General features: G+C 33.0%; 1 protein-coding gene across 1 annotated transcript in view; it reads right to left on the reverse strand.

Moving 5' to 3' along the window:
* Positions 1-340: 340 nt before the first annotated feature.
* LOC124372221 (queuine tRNA-ribosyltransferase catalytic subunit-like) overlaps positions 341-23,055 on the reverse strand; it is a 29,007-nt gene continuing 6,292 nt past the window's right edge. The window contains 5 exon segments of the mRNA XM_046830594.1: positions 341-506; positions 3,389-3,489; positions 3,491-3,551; positions 17,644-17,779; positions 19,124-19,280. Of these exon segments, the coding sequence (XP_046686550.1) occupies positions 341-506; positions 3,389-3,489; positions 3,491-3,551; positions 17,644-17,779; positions 19,124-19,280 (621 nt within the window).

Raw genomic sequence — 23,055 nt, forward strand, 5'->3', positions numbered from 1 at the left:
TACGACATTGGCTTCACTTTTAAATCGCGAGAGGAAGCCCGTAAAGGTCACTGATTTTCGCAGTCTGTTTTCATACTCCGCCGGGACAGTTTTAAACACAGCGAGACTGACTTTTTCATGCAGGTTAGTAGTCCGCGGCCAAGTCCACGGTTTAAAAAACACAGCGAGACTGGACTTTTTAATGCACGTTAGTATCATTAGCATGTCGGTGACGCGAACCGAGGATTTTACCCTCTACCAAAACGCTCAACGCGCCTAAAGAAGTTTTCACTTCAAAAATATGATGTAAATTATAGATTAAAGCTAATAACTAAGCAAACACAAATTTCTTTACAGCGGTTTATCTCGTAGGGAAGACACAGTCGAACATGTCTGCTCCCAGTGCTACACACACCACCAAGTCCACTGCAAATCCCACACCCATGACGTAGCGTGGCTTGTCACGTGGCAACTGGGTAGTAGACAGGTGGACCATGCGCCAGAAGTCATCCTTAGCCTCTCCTCCACTGCCATTGTAACATTAACATACACTCAGGTGCTGACATAAAGTAATCAAGCTAGGTAAAAACTGTGATCATGTAAGCACAAAATTTAAACTCTGAGGCATCATATCAGTTGCTTATTTTTGTTTGGTGTTCAATTATTGTACATCAATTTAAATTATATATGTTTAATGCTTAATTTTTTATGATGTCACTAAAGGAAAGGAAAATTCTTTCTTTTATCAATATACAGTGCACATTATTTCCATTCCACAAGTCCAGAAAAATAAAACATTGAACTGACTTAAATACCTTTTAAAAACACTGTTAGGTTAATAATGTTACAATTACAACTAAACACAATGTGAATTGTACACAGCATATACAAAAAATCATATAACATAGCTCGTATGAAAAAAATTAAAAACATTTGTTTTCTTATTTTTATCACCATTTTAATATGATTAAATTTAATCAGAAGTAAAATATGTGGTGTATATACAAATATTTGGGTAAAAATAATATATTGTAAGCATATATAAACTTTTGCCATTTGGAAATACTACTGAAGTGTTGGCTTCAAGAGAAACTAGTCTATTACCAATCAACAGAACAACAAGTAGTATGATGTGATAACACATATCTTCCAACAAACACACAAATTAGCACCCTAATTCGGGACTATCATTGAAGGTGACTTGCCTTTTGTATGTGTATAAGTACTTACAGCATTAGTTATTTATTATCGGTTTATGCAAAATAAATAAAATTTGCATGAAATGCTTATCTGTTAAAATATTTATAACTACACTTTTAACCGACTCACATCTTAAAATATGTAAGTTAAAAATTAAAAGAAATTGTAAGAATACTAGCCAATAAGAAAAAAATCTAAAAAATTAAACTAATTATATTTTGATGTAAAATTAATTATATTACATGCATTATGCACCTTTTAAGCTTCCAGTAAGTTGTTTTAGTGTTAATTTTAACTATAAGGCTATTTCCTAACTCTTTTTTTAATACACCAAGAAGTTATAAATTGCAACAGAATGTTTAAATTTAGATTACAAAACTCAGTTGATATTTAAATTTTGTTCGCCTTTCATAACTGTTTATATTTTTTGGTTTGACAATTTGACATGGGTCGAATAAAGATATGTTATCTTTCTAAATTTTAAATGTAGCCCCAAGCTAGTGGTGCCAGCTGATGCGTCAAATGGAGTTCAAATTATTTGCAGACAATCACTTTGTAAGTGTCATTTGTCGTACGTTGAATATTTTGTGTTTCTAAAATTCAAGTTTTGAAACCTCAAATGATGAAGTTCTAAATAAATTTGGGACGTAGCTATTTTTTTTTATGGGTACAGGTTTAAGTGTAAATGTTGAGGTATAAAATTAAAATGAGTGTTGACATATTTGTTGCTTAAAATAGAATGCATGGACTAATAATAATTAAAATTGTCTTATGAATGGTAGTTTAATAGAAATTGTCCAAATTCTGGGTTATCGACTCAATTAAAAAATTACACTAGGTACTTGATGAATGTAATATAGTCCAGACTTATAAATAGTATATTTGAACTTGAATTAAAAATTATATTCTTTCAAATATAAAGTATATGCAATATTCAAAAAGTCTCCAGGATAAGATTTTAACATTTAATTTAAACTGAAACATTTGTTTTTTTTGTGAAAGATTATTGATATCGAAGATTACTTAACCCCTTTCTTTCTTTAAAGGCATCCTTAATTTAACAATTTGTAATCATACATCCAATTATTCCTCCGCACATTGCCTTGCATGACTTAGCACAAAATACTGATATTGTACAGATATAGTGTCAACAAAGTCAAGTTAAAATGGGACTGGCTTTTTTTCAAAAGAGAAGAGCAATTGCAGTACTTTGTGCTCAACAACATGTAGGTAGAAACAATTATAACCTGCTTTCTCCTTTACTATCAACATTTTCTTTGCAAATGGTTTCGGTACATAGAGATTTTAGTTACATTTTGTAACAATTGTTCTTATGATAGAACTTACCAAACATTTATGTGTACATTCATCAAACACAACCCTTAGAGCCCAAAATCACCCCTGTGTAATAGTTTATAAATAATGTGGCTTGTGGAAACAATAACTGTCCCAAACAAGTTGAAACTTGGTACGAAAATTGGTTTTTTTTAAATATCTTGGCTAAGTTTGTTGGCTATTTCGTTTTTGCAGCCACTTAAACTTTACAAAAATTCACATCTATATTATTTAAGAACAGAGAGAAAAAACTAAAAGTATTCTGGTTAAAACATTTACGAAACATGTAATTAACAATTCTTATAAATATCTTGACTAACTTCATTGGCCGGCTCGGTACATCATGTTGTTACATTATAATAGGATTTAAACTAAAAAAACTCACTACTCTATTAAAAATCTACAGAAAAAAACAGTGTTCTGAGATGCTTATTAATTTTACTAAATATTTTGTAGTTAACATTTTTGTTATTTATTTATGTATTTACTTAAAATTCACATTTATACAGTTGTTTTTGTGGGGTTATTACATTTGTAACATTAAAGTCTTCTGATTCACAGTGTTGAAACATTTGACCACATAATTAAATTCTTGAAATATTTTGGCCGTGCTATGGAAAGCCATTTTCAACCAACAGATGTTAAACCAAAACTCTTTGTAGATTTTGATATATTAGTCCACAGTGGTGTTGACATCTGTCAAGAATTTAATTATGAAAGCAAAGCAATGGAAGATTTAAATTTAAGTTATGGCAAATGTCGCCTAATCCTAAGAACTAAGATTATTCAATTTCATTTTAAATATTTTTCTTTATTGTGTTAAACAAGGTTAGGCCTAAATGATAGTAAATTATGCATAAACTAAACTGCTCACCTTAACCCACCAATGGCAAAACCTCTGACATTCCGTTGCATCTGTTGTTTTGCGCTCTCAACCCGCAGTTGTTTATCCAACACTCCCTGCACGATCGGGAAAAATGTTCTGTGATTCTGGATTCTCGTGGGCTGCCAAACATCTGTCTAGCCACCTTGTTGTTCTGACATTAAACATTTGTTAGTTTTTGGAAATCATTTACTCTCTAAAAGATAAATTACAGATAAAAATCTAAAATCGTACAAATCTAGTCTTTAATCCCACATACAAGTAAGTACAAACAACATAATAAAAATGTATTAACAATATTATATTTAAGTGCTTATTTGTTTAAGTAATAATAATAAAAAAACAAGAGAAATTACGAGTGTTATGCCCAAAATACTAGAGTTTCCTGTCGTTATCTTATGTCTGTGTTAAAATCCATGTCAAAAACCCACAAGAAATACAGAAACCTAAATCACTAGATATTAATCACTTTTGTATCAAAAAACACATACAAATAGGTACAAATTAATAATTTAAAAATAAGTGAATAAAAGTCTATTGAAAAATTTATATTTCCATTAAAGACATTAGTGATAGCTTTGACTGTATTAGCTACAAAACAGATAACCCATTCACTTGCTCTGATGATGGGGTAGGCAAGGTAAAAGTAAGTCCTCGGAATATTTATATTTTCACGTGCTCAGGCTGCTACAAGGTGAACTTATGATCTTTCCTACTCACTCTGACGATGGGGTAGCAAGGTTAAAGTGAGTGCTCTGACTGCTTTCTGTGCTATAACAGGCTCAGCCAGGGAATATTTATATTTTCACGTGCTCAGGCTGCTATGAGGTGAACTTATGATCTTTCCTAATCACTCTGATGATGGTAGCAAGGTTAAAGTGAGTGTTTGGACTGCTTTCTGTGCTATGACAGGCTCAGCTAGCGAATATTTATATTTTCACATGCCCAGGTTGCCGTGAAATGAACTTATTATATCTTCCACTCACTCTGATGATGGTAGCAAGGTTAAAGTGAGTGCTCGGACTGCTTTCTGTGCTATGACAGGCTCAGCTAGCGAATATTTATATTTTCACGTGCCCAGGTTACTATGAAATGAATTTATTATCTCTTCCACTCACTCTGATGATGCACTTGTTTTAATAGGCTACAAAATTTATCACCTCAAACATATACTCTGATTTTTTTAAAGATTTAAAATAATTTATTGTTCTGTAATTAGGACAAATTGAATAAACTATTAGATCTTTACATTTCTCGGTTTAAATTAGATGTAAATACTCTGAAGTATTGAAACCTATTTAATTAGATCATATTCACTAATAGTTTAATTTATCAATAGTTTATTAAAGGCTACTTAGTCTCTCTATTTGTAACACTTATCTCTTAATGCTACTCATGTCTACTATTGAGGCTAATTAACTCAATGATATTTTGCTGCACAACTAGGTATGCTGAACTCAATCTTAAAGCAATTTCAACTCTTTTTAAGCCTACTAATTAGACATATTTTTCTATTTTGTAAACTTCTTGTAATTTTTTATTTTTTATGAATTTTTAAATAATTAGAATTTATTCATTGTTTGTGATAGATATACCGGCCTGCCTTATACAGTGTATATATTATCTTGTTTAGTGTTAATTTTCTTTATTGTGTTTTATTGTATTAACCCTTTCCGGGCCAGGCGGTAATATATTGCCGCCATAGATCGCGTCTAAAAAGTGCCAGGTGGCAATATATTGCCATCGGTGACATACGCGAAAAGCGCCAGGCGGCAATATATAGTTGCCTTGATATTCGTTGTTTTCTTAAATAAATACGACGTCAAATGATTAAAGTTTTATGTTTTTTTATTCCCTGGTATATTTTTAGATAATTAATATGATATCATTTTTATATTGGAGGTCTATGCATTTTTATTTCGTAATTGTCACGTGACATTATCAGCTGACTCGATCTATTGTTGTTAATTCTTTATGCTTTAGTGTAATCATACTATTGTATGCTGGATTCTTCTTCATTATTTTATTTTGTGGTTGTAAATATTAGTAGTGTTAGTAGTTACGTGCTTAGCTATTGTGTGTAGTAGTTACAATAACTGACAATTTGCGATCTCACGGGAGTAAAATTGTAAGTTGCATATTTGTAAATAGAAAAAGTGTAAATAAATTTCAAATAAAATTGTGTAAATATTTCTTGGTAAATAGTGTTTTTAACTGTATTGAAACTGTTTATGGATCCTACAATCATCTGTTTACCGGTAGGTCCATAATGTGAATATTTATTTTAAGTTTCTTGCAGTCTAAGAGTCAGTTGCTTTATCACTTGTTGTGAAGTACAATTATGCATATTTATACAAAATATGTCATAAAAAATTTATTTATGAGAGAAAATAACACAAAATTTTGTATGGTTGTTCCTTTTTAAATGTACAATATAATAAAATAGGTTCCCACATTAAAATTATTTTTCCTTTTTGAGTTATTTACAAAAAAAATAAAAAAATAAAATTTTTTTTATGTAATCTATTAAAACATTATTTTTTTTTAATTACTTAAAACTACATATATATATATATCTATATTTTGTAGATAGTATACATCTATACGAATAATTTGGTGCAACTTTTAGGTCATTCTCTAATTTTTATGAAAAGTTATAAATTTTTATCTAAGAGACTGCAAAATCGCCAATTTAGCCTGGCACCTTTGACTAGTCACAAGCGGATATGATATGTGAAAAAATTTTGCAACATCTCATATTTGGTCCTGGCCCTGAAAGGGTTATAAGCCGTTGAACATGCCTCATGAACTAAAACTGTAATCTTATCATAAGTCGAATGACTCTATCAAAGCATGGCTTACTAAAATTAGCAAAGTTATATCGAAAATTGAAGTATCACCTCACCCACTCTTACTCAAGTTCAATTTTGCACTCTCTAGACCTACAATTCGGAAATCTCTAAGAGGCACAGTGACTTTGAGGCCATGTACGCAAGACTTTTAGGATTGAATAAAACTGCAGACGTGCAGCAGCACTCTCGCAGGATGTGGATTATATTAATGATGTATACATGCAAACCTCGAGCGTTAGCGAAGTTCTCATAGAGCCTATTGCTTAATCTCCTTCTCTACTCATACACGTTCATGAGCTGCCTGTCACATTTAGTTCTAATGTAAAAACTCCCTAAATCAGACTTAAAACACTTACAGATCCCCACAACAATGGATCTAGTTTATTAATTGACAACTCTACTATCCACCGGAGCTCTAGTTCACAATGTAACTAAGTTTCAGTATCTCTTGTCTGCACAAGCCTCTCAGTTAAGACGGTCAAGCCGCTCAGATAAGACGGATCGACAAGCGATAGTGCTCCGGCCTAATCTATACAGCGTTTTAAGTTCGCGTTGAGCTCGTGTGTTTTTCATTATAAATTTGTGCTTCTGTTTTGTGTTTTGTGGGTTTTTATCTTGGCAGTTTGGTCAATCTAAATTTTACTTATTTCAAATTTAAAATACCTTTTCTATATATATTAAAAATGGCCAATTGTGATGTTTGTACAAAGTCTATTACTTCGAAACAACTCAAGCTTGTATGTAATGTTTGTTCCAAAGAGTTTCATGGAACCTGCATGCGGATGAACAAGGCTGATCTCGACTGCATCACCGCCGATGGACTAACTTGGAGGTGTCAGCCGTGTAGTGAAACACGAAGAAAGAGCTTGAGGTTTGACTCCGCAGCTCAGAAAGGGAAACTTTCACTCGAAGATATAATGAAAAAAATCGAGGAAATAGCTGAAGGCCAAAAAACCCAAGAAAAAAATTTTAACAAATCCTATGAATTCTTAACTGAAAAAATTGAAGAAAATACAAAAATTATGAAGCAGCAAAATTTGTCTATGGAAAAATGCTTAAAAATAATTGATGAATTGATGCAAGAAAACAAAAGTTTAAATAAGAAGGTCGCTGATCTTGAACAGAGGATTGATGATATGGAACAATACTCCAGGGCAAATACCATAGAAATACAGGGAATTCCGGTGCAGCCAAACGAAGACGTCGTCAGCGTTGTGAAGGAAGTGGGAAAAAGCTCTGGACTTAACCGTTACGGACTCCATGATTGACGCCTGTCATCGTCTTGGTAGCAAAGTCGGTCACAGCGGCCCCCCGCCTGGCATCATTGTCAAGTTTGTTAGGCGCATGGACAAGGAGGAGTTCATGAGGAAGCGTCGTGTCAAGCGAAACCTATCTACCAGACACATGAACATGCCCATGGACCAAATGGTGTACGTCAATGAGGCCCTGACACCGGCGAGGAGGCGGCTACTGGGGGCGGCGCGGCAGATCAAGAAGGAAAAGAACTTCAAGCACCTCTGGGTGAGGGGCGGCAAAATCTTCTTAAGGAAAGACGATGGAACCAATGTAATTCAGGTGACTTGCCAAGCTGACTTAAGTAAACTGTAATTTTTATTTGCCTAAAAACGAAAGAAGTATACTTATAATTTTTATTTATCTTTGTATATAATTTTTTGTTTATATATATTTTTACATTACTATATGTGGAACAAATATTTATTTTGGCTATATATTTATTCATATGTATTTGCATAACACTTAACAAATATTTTATATAGAAATATGAATTATTTTTATCTTATAATAAAGTATAATGCAATCATATTAAAAGATTGTGTAGATTTTTGTAAATAAATAATAAAATTTTCATTTAACTGCTTAATTGAACAGTATGATAATGTGCAAGGATTTATGACATGTATATTTTGATACAGTTATAGATAAGTGTTTGTGAAATACTTAATTATTACTTTATAGATTTTATGTAGCAATTATACCTATGAGTTTTGTTTTAATTTAATTTTTCTTAAAATGTATAGATAAAAATGTCTTTTTTTATTGTTTTCTTCAGTTAATGAACGATAAAATTTTAGTTGTTCATCAAAATGTTAGAAGTATGAGACAGAATTTTGATATTTTCATTTCTGAATTGCAGGCAAATTGTATCTTTCCTGATATTATCATCTTATCAGAAACATGGATAAGTACAAACGAAGTTGAATTTTATAAAATACCAAATTATAATTTAATAACTCAATGTAATGATAATTATAGAGCTGGAGGTGTGGCGGTTTATATTAACGATTTAATCAACAATGTAAATTGTATCCAATTTGAGTTACAATCGGCAGATGCGTTATTGATATCTTTTGTTTTTTGTAAAGAAACATTTTATTTACTTGCTGTATATAGGTTTGTGTTTAATGCAGCTGATATTTTCATCGATGAGTTGAGGAACCAATTTAATAAGTCAAATTGTAATTTTAAAAATATTGCAAACTTTTTACTTATTGGAGACATTAATATAAATTTATTGGACAATGTCTGTGCGTCTGTAGATAGTTATAAAACTCTGATGGCTGTAAACGGGTTTGAGAGTTTAATACGGGAGCCAACATGAATTACAGAACAGTCTGAAAGTTGCATCGATCATGCTTATATGAGAGTATCCAGTAAGAACAGGATTATTGTAGACGCGTCTGTGATGCACGCGGACATCACAGACCACTCCATGGTCTGTGTGAGCGTGCAGGTGTGCGGTGCGCGGGGAGAGGGTGGCAAGCCTTTGCTGTCCTTGCCCCGCTACCGCACTGATTACACTCGGCTCGATCAGCTGTTGGATAGCGCAGACTGGTCTCTTGTCTATAATCAGGCAAATGCGTCTTTGGCGTTTGATGAGTTTGTGGGAACTTTACAAAGTTTCTTAATACAAAGTAGAGTGGAATTACGACAGATAAATCAATATAAATTAAAGAAACCGTGGATTACTAATTTTATTTGTTCAAAAATTAAGAGAAGGAACCATATTTTTAAACTGGTTAAGAACCACCCAAACAATACCAAATTGAAACTATATTACTTAAAATTTAGAAATAGACTTCATACATACATAAAAGAACAAAAAAATAATTTTTATAAACGAAAGTTTGAAAATTGCAATAGAAATTCCAAGGGCACTTGGAAAGTTTTGAAAGAAGTGACTGGTCAAGCTAAACAAATAAAACAGACTATAACACTAGACATAAATCACACATTGATTTCTGATCCATTTTCTGTTGCAAACTATTTTAATGATTACTTTTTAAATATAGTGAGTAAACTAAACTTAAACGATCCTCAATTAAAAAAATTTTCCTCTACTGCATTATAAAAATTCCTTTACAAAAGTATACCAAGTAAATTCAATTTTTATTGATTCAGTTCTACCACATGAGCTGGTGAGCGTTATTAAATCACTTAAAAATAATACTTCACCGGGTCTGGATGGAATTAGTTCCTTCACGATTAAGAATATCTATCCCAAAATCATGGATGTCTTGTTGTACATAATTAATTTGAGTTTCAACAGTGGAGTCTTTCCAACGCAGTTAAAAAATGCAGTAGTAATACCAATATTTAAAAAAGGTTCTGATTTGAACAGCAGTAATTATTGTCCTATATCTTTGCTTTCATGCTTCTCAAAGATTTTTGAAAAACTAATGAAACAAAAATTGTTAAAATTTTTTGAAATGACTGATTTTTTTAGTAATAATCAATTTGGATTTAGATCTGGTATGAATACAGAGAGTGCACTGTTGCATTTCAAGACAGATGTGAATGAGGGTAAATGTATTAGTGGTCTTTTCCTCGATATAACAAAAGCTTTTGACACTGTGAATCATAAAATTTTATTGGATAAATTACATCAATGTGGAGTGCGTGGAATTGCATACAAATGGTTTCAGAGTTACTTGGAAGATAGGAAGCAATGTGTAAGAGTTAATTCTGTATTAAGTAACTCTGGAATAATAAAGCAAGGTGTACCCCAAGGATCTGTCCTGGGAGCAATATTATTCATTGTCTACATAAATGACTTATGCAATGGTAGTTTACAAGGAAAAATAACTTCTTTTGCTGACGACACAGCTCTCTGCTATTCAGAATCTAGTTGGAACAGTATAAGGTCCAGTATGGAAAATGATTTGGAAGCACTTCAGTGGTGGTTTACTATGAATCACATGCTGCTGAGTGTAGAAAAAACTAAATATATAAATTTCAGCCTCAAAAAAGATATTAACTTCGAAAATCAAGTTTATTACAAATGTGCTAAGTGTCTAGATGTTCAAACTGTATGTATTGGGAATAGTTGTGCTGTAGTTGATAGAGTAACGCATATAAAGTATTTAGGAATTTTTGTTGATAGCGAGGTTAATTGGAAAATTCACATAAATCATTTAAAAAACAAAATTAATAATATTTTAAGGTATTTTTATTTTCTTAGGAAGTTATGTAATGAAAGAGTTATGCGTATGCTATATTTTTCATTGATACAGAGCAGAATTGATTATGGAATTATCTTTTGGGGCAGTACATACGATACTTATCTGAATGCAATATATGTTCAACAAAAACATGCAGTAAGGTTAATATTAAATAAAGGAAAGACAGTCCATTCGCGTCCGCTTTTTTTTGGATTTGAACATTTTACCATTGAAATATATTTTTGTGTTTATAAAGTTCTGAAAATTTTCTTTTGCAAGAGTGGTAATATGCCAAAAAAAAAAAAATAGAATATAAGCAAAAATTAAGATCCGGGAATCAATTTACAGTTCCTAAACCAAATTCTACATTTTTTACAAGAACATTAAATTTTATAGCACCAAGAATTTTTAACAAATTACCAAGCAATATTAAAGAATTATTGAATATTGACACATTTTTGAAAAGACTTAAAGAGTGGCTGCTAACTTTGGAACACATTGACTTTCTGATTCAAATTCAGCAATAACATTTATGTTTGTATACCATAAATATTTTCCATCTTTTTCGCTTAGATGCTCTTTTACATACAGTAAACTAAAAAAAAAAATATATATATATATATTTTCTATTATTTTTGTTTCAATAATTTATCATGCAACAAAGAAAAGAAGCACTGATAGTAAGAAGAAAATTGGCCGAAAAAGTTTAAATAAAATATTCATTCTTTCACAATCTGGACGCTGTAAAACAAGTTTAATGTTTAATATTTGGAACCTCCGAACAGGCCACGTGCCTTGGAGGCCCTAAATTTTCTCTTCTGATATTTATATAATCTAGTATATTTACAAGTTTTTTTTATAACAATATTATATGTAAGGAGACTGAAAAAATTTATGTTAAGTTATTTTTTAAGTTACGTTATGTTTATTTTTTTTTAAATCTAAAACATGTTCATTTAGTACATATAGTCAGTCTTGGCAAGTATAACTATATTGTTTATGATTTTTAATCATGTAAGTTCTTCATATATTTTATGTATGTTTTTGTGGCAGAAAGAGAAAATAAATACATTTATTTATTAGTTTAGTGAAATCTCTAAATCTCACTGCCCCTTACTACTTGATAGTATAACTTATTGTGTGAATGCTATCATAACTCTAGATGCCTCACTACCCTACATCTGAATCACGTACTAGACCACACTAGAGTGTCAGATGGAGCTATTATGCCAATGCACATTTTATTAACTCGTTTTACAAACATACCAAAGGTCTTAAAGCCCTGCAGTGTGATATTACTGTAAACAACACTCTCCTTTCTGCACATCTCTTGCAAAAACTTGATCACAGGTTCATCATAAACCTTGAAAACTCTCGGCCCACACTTACTAAGTGAATGTGATGATGTTCACACTCTCCACTCTTCTCAGGAAATTATACAGTTACTAAACACTGAATGCTCTTGAGTTGAAAATGCTAATTTTCACTCAATACCTCATAAAAACAAAGGTTCCTGTTCTAGGCCCAAACCGCTCTCACCCCACAAGGTCCATTTCTCTCCTAGAGACGTGACAATGCTCACCAATTCCGCCCCTCGGAGCTCTCGCTAGACGGAAATCTCTGGTAGCCCCTCCTGCTTTGTTTGTAAACAACCGGGTCACTGTGTATTCACCTGTTCTGTATTCATTTAACATACACCTCGTGAACGTCACAATACAGTGAAGGCCCATAACTGTTGTGTTTCATGCACAGGTACACGCTTTATATCTGAATATAACTCTAAGGCCTCTTACACCACATGTCAGAGAAGACATCTCACTTTACACCTAATGACCCTCAAGGTCTACGGTCTCCCTTTCAGACATCATGGCGTGCATCTCTCAGAGTAAAGACCCTCCTTATTGTTCTAAAAGTAGTCACCATAACGCTGAACTTGTTACGATCACCACCTCTAACGGAAAAACTCAGGTTTTTCATGTTCTCCTTGACCCTGGCAGCATGTCAAACTTTCAGCGACCACACTGCTCAGCTGTTAGCCATGCGTTGTTTGTAATTACACTTGAATGATGTCGGTCTCTCTCAAAGTTCTGTCCATTTATTATAATTAATTATTATTAATCCCTCCCTTCCATCTGCGCGTTTTGCTCTGTTATTAGTTTATTCTACTCGTTAATCTCTAAAATATTAATTGGCAATGGAGCCGAATTCGTATGCTTTAATTTTCATTTTAATTGTACTCTGTAAATTATACACGGTCCTCCTAGTCAGGATCTATTTGTTTTGAGTTTTAATAATCTGTAACTTAAACAAAAGGGTTTTTATAAATCTTACAACACAAAAAAACTGTTTTAATACATTTATTGCAGTAGGTGCATAGTGTGCGTGCTGTGCAGTTAGATTACAAGATCATTCAGTATAGAGGCCCAGTAAACGTGTTAACTTGTCTTTGTTTCAAAAGTAAGGAAATATAGGTTTGCAGTGATGACATTCAATTTTCAAAAGTATGTTTTCTACTTTTCCCAAACATTTTAAGACATTTTAACTGACAATATTATGGGCAAACTATTTTTTAGACAGTTAGTCATTAGGTTACTTAGATATTAAATTATAATGCAATATTGGATGCAACCACTTAACCCTAGATTGGTAAGGTTCCAAAAACTTCCATTATCGGTACAGCTTTGCCTGGGAGACTACTTTAAGACATAAATATTTGTAACAATTTTTTTTCACAAAAATGAGCTTTATTGTTTACAAAACTTTTAAATGTAATACTGGGCACATTTTTTTATTAACTTACGCTAGATTGTGTATTCCGTGCACAATTGTCCTAAATGCTTTCAACACATAACTCAAGAACAGCAGTGGGTTGTCATCTGGTGTTTTTTTAAGGATGGAAGCTGTATATTTTTCGTCCTTACTGCTGGTCTGGGTTGAATGAGCTGCTAGTTCTACTGAATTCTCGCAATGGTTTACCGAAGAGGTTTGCTCAAGCTGGGCATTTGCAAACGATGTTACATTCAAAGCCGACGACGCTCACAGTTGAGTTCCTTGCAATTTATCTTCTTGTAAGAGGACCTCTCTTTCGGATGCCTTTTTATGCACATAGGTCGTGTGGGAATTAATCAAAACGATATTAATCATTCTATAAAAGTTGCAGAGAATTCAGCACCTTATTTTTCTGTTTGTCCAATTCAACCCTTCTTTTGTAGAGTTGTAACAATAAATTATTTCTGGATTTTTTGCTTTTCTAATTCAGAAATCAGAAATTCTTTATTGTCAGACAGTACAACACTGAAAAATAGCGTCAACAATAATATGTAATAGTTAATTAATTACATTAAGTGATTTTCAGAATAGCCTAATAAAATTAAATATAAAAATGTCAGATTAATTAAAATAGCATTAAAGTTTTTGTCAATGCTAAAATAAAATAAACTAAAGCTTACATAGGTGGCTAGTCTTAACATAAAGCTTAATATAAGCTAGTCTGACCAGAGCACTTGACAAAGTCCCTGACACTGTAATAAGCCCGCTGTACCAAATGCCGCTTGACCTCCCTCTCAAAAGAAGGACTTGTTTTTGTTTTCATAGAGTCTGTGAGTGCATTATATAGTTTAATGCCGCTGATTAATAAATGTCTTTTCAAAAAACTTGTTTTATGGGCAGGCATGGTAATCATATTGGAGTGACGTAGATTGTGACGATGTTGGGAATTTTTAGATTTGAAAAGGTAGAGGTTTTTGTGAACAAATGTCACGCAGTACAAGATATAAATTGATGGGAATGTTAGAACTTTTGCCTCCCTAAAAAGCGACCTACAAGAAGTTCTACACGGTTTCCCAAAAACCGCTCTCAACGCCCTTTTCTGGAGTTTAAAAACGAATTTTGTATGTACACTTTCACATCCCCAAATGACTACAGCATATGTGAGAAAGGGGTAGATAAGCCCATAGTAAGCAGCCAAGGTCACTCTGGTATCAGCAAACTTTGATAGGTTTCTTATGACAAAAATCCCCGAGCTTAGTTTCCTACAGACGAGCTCAATATGATCGAGGAAGCTTAATTTATTGTCAATCTGAACGCCTAGAAACTTTAGCGACTTACCAGATGAAATCTCTTCATCCCCCAAACGGAATGTAATTTGCTCCAAATCCTGAGAACTTCTGATAGAAAAATTGATCATTTGCGTTTTCTCGTTATTTACTACGAGCTCGTTATGCTGAAACCACTGGGATATTTTTTGTGTTTCTTCAGAAGTCAGAGTCATGAGGTCCAAGTGGTTTGGGGCTTTCACTGTGAGGGATGTATCGTCTGCAAAAAGACAAATTTTGGCATTGGGACCAGAAATGCAGTTTGGGAGGTCATTCACAAACAAGAGGAACAGGATTGGTCCCAGTACTGAACCCTGCGGGATTCCTCTTGTTACCTCACATGGTTTTGACGAGGCTGTTCTTTGACAGCTATAGCTGTCCAAAAAAGGAAGCTGAACTGATTGCGTCCTCCCACGTAGGTAAGATGAAATCCAACAGTACGATACACCTCTAATGCCAAGTAGGTGGAGTTTTTTTTAGCAAAATTTTGTGATTAACCATATCAAAGACCTTGGTCAAGTCGAAAAACAATCCCATAGCTGAATTGCCCGAGTCCAGAGCCTGTGCCAAAAATGAAATAACAGAGTCAACTGCGTCAGTGGTTGATTTTCCTTTAATGAAACCAAACTGACTTGCAGAAAGAACTCCATTTCTCACCAGAAAAGACAACAATCTATCCAGAAATATTCTCTCAAATATCTTAGAAAAAGTTGTAACCAGCGAAATAGGTCTGAAGTTACTACAAACGTTCCACGCTCCTCTCTTGTACAGAGGGTGGACTATAGCGTGTTTTTGTGAATTAGGAAATTCACCCACTGAAAAAGATAAATTAATCAAATAAGCGAGTGGGGAAGAAATTAAATCATGGATCTGCCTGAAAAGCTTAGACGATAGTCCATCACTTCCACAAGAAGGCTTAGGTTTTAAAGCAAGAATCACACGCGATACTTCTTGCTCTGTGGTGGGGGACAAGAACAACGACTTGGTTACAGATTGCAGTGTAGTAGTTTGTGTTGACTCGCATGTCGACTGAGGCCATGAGAAATATTTCCACTGGTGTCATGGTATTGACCAATAGTCGAGAAGAAGTTGTTAAACATGTTGGCAACCCTGACATGATCCCTAACTTCATTGTCATCAGAATCAAGCAAAGTGGGGAGAACAGTATTTTTTTTTCTGGAAGGCTTGGTGTCATTAATGAGAGTCCAAATGGTTTTTGTCTTATTTGCTGATTCAGAGATCCTACTCAGGAGTTGATCCGACTTAGACTTCTTTATTGCACTTTTATAGGAACGCCTTAATTTTCTATATGCTAATCTGGAGGGACGTGAAGATTCTAAGTCCTTCGTAAAGGAATACCAAAACTGTAGCTGATCCTTGAGTCTTAGAATTTCGAGACTCTTTGTGACGATCTTTTTAGAAGAATTAAGAGGGTGTATTCTTGTCTTTGTCAGAGGAAAAGTTGCTTCAAAGTAGTAAGAAATTAGATTTGTAAATTCATTAAATCTATCATTGAAGTCCCCTGATTTAAACACACTCCTCCATGTTTCATTTTTTGGAAAATGCCTGAATGTTTGGATATTGCAGGATGTTATCCTTCGCATCATTCTAAACTTAGGCAAAGGTATGGTCTTAGCTGGGAGGACGATTACAGCTTCCTGGTCATGATCATCTGATAACGCAGTTATCACCAAATTGCTATTTATCAAGCTAGGATCAATGTTAGTAAAGATATTGTCGATTGCAGTTTTTGAACCCTTAAACTCCCTGGTGTAAGAGGTTATGGTAAGTCTAAGACCAAATGTTTTCATGATATAAATGAAATGTCTACTGGATGCTTGATTACTCAATAGATCTATGTTGAAGTCTCCAACAACAACAAGTCTATGACTCCGCCGAACAACTCTATCAAGACAGTCACCAAACAAACGGAAGAATTCTTCACAGTTATATCCAGGAATTCTGTAGACAGCAATAATTATAATACTCTCACCGTTCCAAAGCTTAACTTTTGCAGCAGATAATTGACAAGAACTCTCTGAACAAAACTGGGATACATCAACACGTTCACAAACCACATTACTATTTGCCAGGATACTCCACCCTTTTGCCGAGATTGGCAACAAAAGGCCGACACATTGTTATACTCCAAAAGAGAGAAGGACTCGAACTGTATTTCCGATAGATTGTGCTCAGATAAACAAATTATTTCAGGGTGGTCACTCTCTAGGTGTATTTCTAGGAGGTCTTTGTTTGTTCGAATCCCACAGATGTTCTGGTGGAAAATAAGTGAAAGCTCCCTTATTGTAACTGACACCTGTCGCAGAGAGGGGAAGACTAATGTCATTTTCTCTTGCTCCTTAACCTGTCCCGTTAATTGATAATGGATTGATCGTGAAAAGTGAATAAAAGTAATACAAAAAAAGCACTAACACACAACTGAAAACATTTAATTTAAAAAGAACACTATATCGTTTTGTTAACGTAATTAAAACACACAAATTACTGTTTGATCACTAAAATGTACAATGAAACAAGTAAGTATTCGTGAACAGGTCTAAGCAATATATGCATAAAGGTTATGTACCCTGTAAGGGTTTGTCGGAGTGACTACACCACAGAACGTGCTGAAACAATAGCGATAGCACCTATACCCTCCACTCACGCACCGGATCAGGGTCAACCAAGTCATCACTGACAAGAGATTTCAAATAATAAATAACCGTTGCCGCGGTTCACACAAACTGCTGTTTTGTGTTGTCATTAAGATGACACCTTACCAATCCAGGGTTAATACTATTCTCAGTAGTACACAGTAAACTATAACATCCTGAATTTACCTGTAAGTAGCCTCCTCTACTCTAGGTCCTGTTGATGTAGTTTTGATTACATCATCTAGCTGCATTATGATGTCTGCACCGATTGCATTCTGTATTTTAATTGAATGCTCCGGGCTTAGCATTAGTGTTTCTCCATCTGCCACAAAATAAAATCAATTACTTCATCTTCTTTATTTTTAATTGTTTTATATGAGCAAATCTTTTAAGGTTTTAAGAGTAAACTAGTAAAAATTAAAAAATTTGAATTTTATTTTTTACATGAAAAAATTCACTGTTTTCCTCAAAAATATGGTTCATAACATGTAATAGTATACAATTTATTTATTTTATGGTTTAATTTAAATATATGCTTATGTTGTATTTCAGCGCTGAATCAACACTAGGAGGTAATGCGGCTTTTTGACATGTAGTATAGTCATATATAATATATCATATTACCCTATTTCATACCTTCCTTTTTGGTTTCTTACTATAATAAAACAACTCCTTGAATTTATGTTCTTGAGTACAATTCTAATGAGCCTTCTCACAGGCCTTAAAATATACCCGACCTTCATATATGTACAGTAAGTAATATCACAACAAACCCAAGGATTAAGTTTCAACCTTGTGTCTGGTTACCAGCCCCAGAGTTCTTGGACCACATAGCTATCCTGGCATTGTATCTTGTTGTCTTAAAAATCCAAGGGTCGAGATCCAAAATTGTGTATGGTGACCAGTCTCAGTGTTCTGGGACCACATAACTGTTTAGATATTGTATCTTGTTCTGATACAAGTCAAATCAAGTTTTAAACTTGTGCCTGGTGACCAGCCTCTGTTCTTAGATTACATAGCTATCCTGACATTTTATCTTGTGTTAAAAATCCAAGGATCAAGTTTCAAGCCTGTGCTTGTTGACCAGCCCCTGTTCTTAGACTACATAGCTATCCTGACATTGTATCTTGTGTTAAAAATCCAAGGATCAAGTTTCAAGCCTGTGCTTGTTGACCAGCCCCTGTTCTTAGACTACATAGCTATCCTGACATTGTATCTTGTTGTGTTAAAAATGCAAGGATCAAGTTTCAAGCCTGTGCTTGTTGACCGGCCCCTGTTCTTGGACTACATAGCTATCCTGACATTTTATCTTGTGTTTAAAAATCCAAGGATCAAGTTTCAAGCCTGTGCTTGTTGACCAGCCCCTGTTCTTAGACTACATAGCTATCCTGACATTGTATCTTGTTGTGTTAAAAATGCAAGGATCAAGTTTCAAGCCTGTGCTTGTTGACCGGCCCCTGTTCTTAGACTACATAGCTATCCTGACATTGTATCTTGTTGTGTTAAAAATCAAAACGAGCAGAAACACTCCAAGCAATAGTTGTCTCGAGTCAATGTATTTCAAGTCAAAATGCCACCACTAATAAATTAGCACCAAGTGCCCTACAAGTTTTTAAAAAAAGACTGATAAAATTATGGAACATAATTCACTACACAGACAAATTACCTTTGTCAAAAGGAGACTTGAATTTAACACCTTCTTCTGTGATTTCAGCAAGTGTCAAGAGCGAAACCATCTGGAACCCTCCGGAGTCGGTGAGCAAAGCTCGGTCCCAACCCATGAACTTGTGAAGTCCTCCAGCTTTCTTGATCAGTTCTGGACCCTACACAATGTTAATAGTATTGAGGAGTTTATAACAAAATCTCTTTTACATCTTCAAATAATATTTTAGGAAAACAAGTATTGGGGAAAAGTAGTTGTGATCATATTAATAACACATAAAACAATTATAAAAAGTTAAAAATTAAATTACAATAGTCATAATTTTACTAAAAACTTAAGATTTAGCTATAAGAATGTGGATTCAGAATGCCTTCTACTTATAGTTAAGCTAGGTTATTAGATAATTAAAACCATTTTTGAGATATTCAAAGACAGCCACGCCTTTGTCAGATTGAAAATATATCACCCCTGCAGTAATAACTTGCGTGCCTATTTTTAAAACCAGAATGAAATAAAACTACCTTGTTGGGGTTCTTGATTCAATTTAAATTTAAATCAGTCAGTACCGTACCAAAGTCATCAAATTTAATTTGCAAATATTTATTTAATAAATATGACATGGTAGATTACAAAAGCACTATTCTGTTGAAAGATAGTTAATTTTTTAATTTTTTTAAAGAAGTAAATGGTATTAGATCTTATTAAAAGTCTGACAAAATGAAACAGAGGAACAATATTGTTATTATTCAAGTGATTGCTTTGTGGTGCTAGAACTCTGCAAGATATAAAAACATTATTATTGTTATATTAGCAATACATCATCATTGGATAGGTACCTTTTATACAGTGAAAAATTATGTACAGAATGAAGTTCAATGTACCAGAATGTAATAAAAGCCAGTTTCACATCAAGGAAACCAACTATAAAAATTAAATTTTCATTGATGAAGTGCTTTTTTAGAAGTATTGAAAATCTATGATTTTTTCAATGTTGAAATGTTTTTGCTACACCCAAGCTGGTACTCATGGGACAACTATAATAATAAATTAAAAATAAATAATTAAATACTTATTTGTTACTTAAATAATTATTTAAGTAACAGTTTTTCAACAGCTTTGAGATAATCAATAAAAGACTTACATGCCTACGAGACATCTTTTAGATGTTTGCCTTTGGTACTACTAAACTCAGAGCCACTTTCCACTATCTTAAAAAATATTCCAGCCATAATGTAGTACTGAAAATAAATGTAATATGACAAGAATATCTTTCTAAGGTAGTTCTACCAGCGCATTTCCTGTTTTAAATCATAACCTACAACCTTTTACGCATAGTTCTTTATGTATTGTATTTTTTTAATTCAGAAGTAGTAAAAATAACAATAACAGAGACATCTATAAGACTTTCAGTTATAAAATACCTTGCATTCGTTATTTTGAGAGTATGGGAAAAAATGTTAGAAAACTTTATAGAAATATTTTAAAAGCAGAGCTAATTTTTAAATTGATCATTCTTTACCTATTGTTATCTTCACTTAACAATGGTGGTACAAGCTTTTTAGGTTTTGTTCTTTAAAATAAATTATGGAATGAGTAACATATTACTCCTTGAATTATTTCTTATTGAATAATTACTATGCAAGATTTTTGTAGTTTGATTATATATTCTTTAGTATTCTTGTAAGTCTCCCAAATTTGGATTTTTCTGCATGCTTATTTTGTATACATACTACAATACACATTTCCTTCTAAGGTTATTGTTTATGAGTAAGATTTAAAAGGATAACAGGATTTCAGGCATTTATCAACAATGTATATTATAAAAATAGAAAATTATATGTCAAAGTCGTTGTAAAACTTAACAACATATATCTGAAAGTCCAAAGCGCACAGAAGAAACACAAATCATATTCTGCACAATACAACAAGTGCTGCACACACCAGAAAAGGTAGTAGATTGGAGAAACAAATCAATATTTACACTTTCCTTGGCTTGGTGACACGTTATCTAAAAATATAAACAAGATGGTAATGGTTGGGATGAGAAAAGAAGCAGTCTTCAGCCACAAAAAATAAATACAAAAACTTCACAAACCAAAACAGTATTATGCAGATTTTGCTAAAATTTGTGAAAAAATGCCTTTAGTCTAGTCCTAAGCAATATCCTGAACTATTGAATTATGTTGATGATTGATTTTCCAGTCAGACAGCGTTTTTGAGGGGGTTTGTAAATTTATTTTGTTATTTACCAGCTCCCTGAAGACATTTAATGCTTACTCTTTAAGAAGGGTAGCTTTCTTAGAGCTTGTAAACTAAAAGTCAATATCATTGGAAAATAATGATGAGATATTATTGATATTTCCTGAACATTTCATTTCCAGCAACAAAATAAGCATGATCAGGTATTTTGTTAGTCATTATATGGTGGTCTAGTATAACTATTCATCTGTAGATAATCATGTTAACGGATTTTCAGAGATCGGTAACCTAAATACCAATATTTGGTGTTTTGTTATATTTATGACCTAAATTGTCATAGTACCTTTTCTTTTGTTGTTAGATTACTGCCAGGGTAATCATCTAAATAAAAGTTAAGATGATAATTTAAAAACTTTATTTTTATACTATTCTATAATTAGATACTTAATTACAGTACACTTGTATCTATCTTGTATAAAAATCTGGTCTTACTCGGGCCACAAGTTTTAGAGTTATGAATTTTCAAAATTACATTTTTGTTGAAAAGCACCATAAACTAGTATTTTTTTCATTGTTACCCGTATAAAAACTAGAAGTTACTGCTAGTAAACAGTTTTATATGTAAAAACGCAGAAATAAACAAACTAAATTATAATATAACTCCCTATATAATTATTATATAATAATTATATAAACTAACTCCTAGTTAGTTTAAGGTCAACTGTCAAACTCGGACATCCACAGGGGCAGAAATGGGATTACAACCTTTAGAATAACTATATTTTGTTTGTTAACTCCTTAATGTTCAAAAATGATCAAATTTGACACACACATCTTATGCTCCAAGCAGACAAATAAACGATTTGTCATGAAAATCACCCACACAAAGGGGTTGAAATGGGGTTACAACCCCTAGAACTTTATTTTTTATTTTGATAATAATAATAAATGTATTTATTTTCTCATTCAACCACAAAACATACATAAAATATATGAAGAACTTACATAATTAAAAATCATAAATAATATAGTTATACTTGCCAAGACTGACTATATGCACTAAATGAAAACTTAAACATGTACTTAGATTTAAAAAATAACAATATAACTGCTACCACAAAATCGAAAGTAGGTCTCAATGACCAGAAGTAGTCACTTTTTGACCAAAGTAGACATTTTAGACCAACTTCCTTGACTGCCAAATGCTACTATAGCGCCAGAAATACCTAAGACCGGATGAACATTATTTTAAATGTAAGTATTCACTTTTTGACTGAGGAAAACTTTTTAGACCTGTGTATTTATATATTTTCTTTAATGGGACCACAACGCTAATGCAACTATGCCTCACACACACTTCAGATCAGAAGTTAATAACAATGAGCGGAAATAATCGCCTTTTTACCAGAGTTGACTTTTCAGACAAAAGTTAATTATTATTAACTTTATCTGAGCAACAATGGAAACACTACTACAGCACCGGATGTAGATTATAATGAATGGGAATATACCCTTTTTGAATGAATAAGACTTTTCAAACCAACAAATATATTTCCTTGATCTTGATCAGGGCATCAATGCAAACGTTACTAGGGTACCGGGAATAACTTAGACCGGGTGAAGATTACAAGGGTTGGAAGTACACACTTTTTTACTATAATAGTGTAAAGACCATGTAAATATATTTGAAGTGGAAACAAGGAAAACTCTACTACACCATGTATGTGTAAGATCAG

The sequence above is a fragment of the Homalodisca vitripennis genome, unplaced genomic scaffold, assembly GCF_021130785.1.
Source record: "Homalodisca vitripennis isolate AUS2020 unplaced genomic scaffold, UT_GWSS_2.1 ScUCBcl_2767;HRSCAF=7842, whole genome shotgun sequence".
Classification (NCBI taxonomy): Eukaryota; Metazoa; Arthropoda; class Insecta; order Hemiptera; family Cicadellidae; genus Homalodisca; species Homalodisca vitripennis.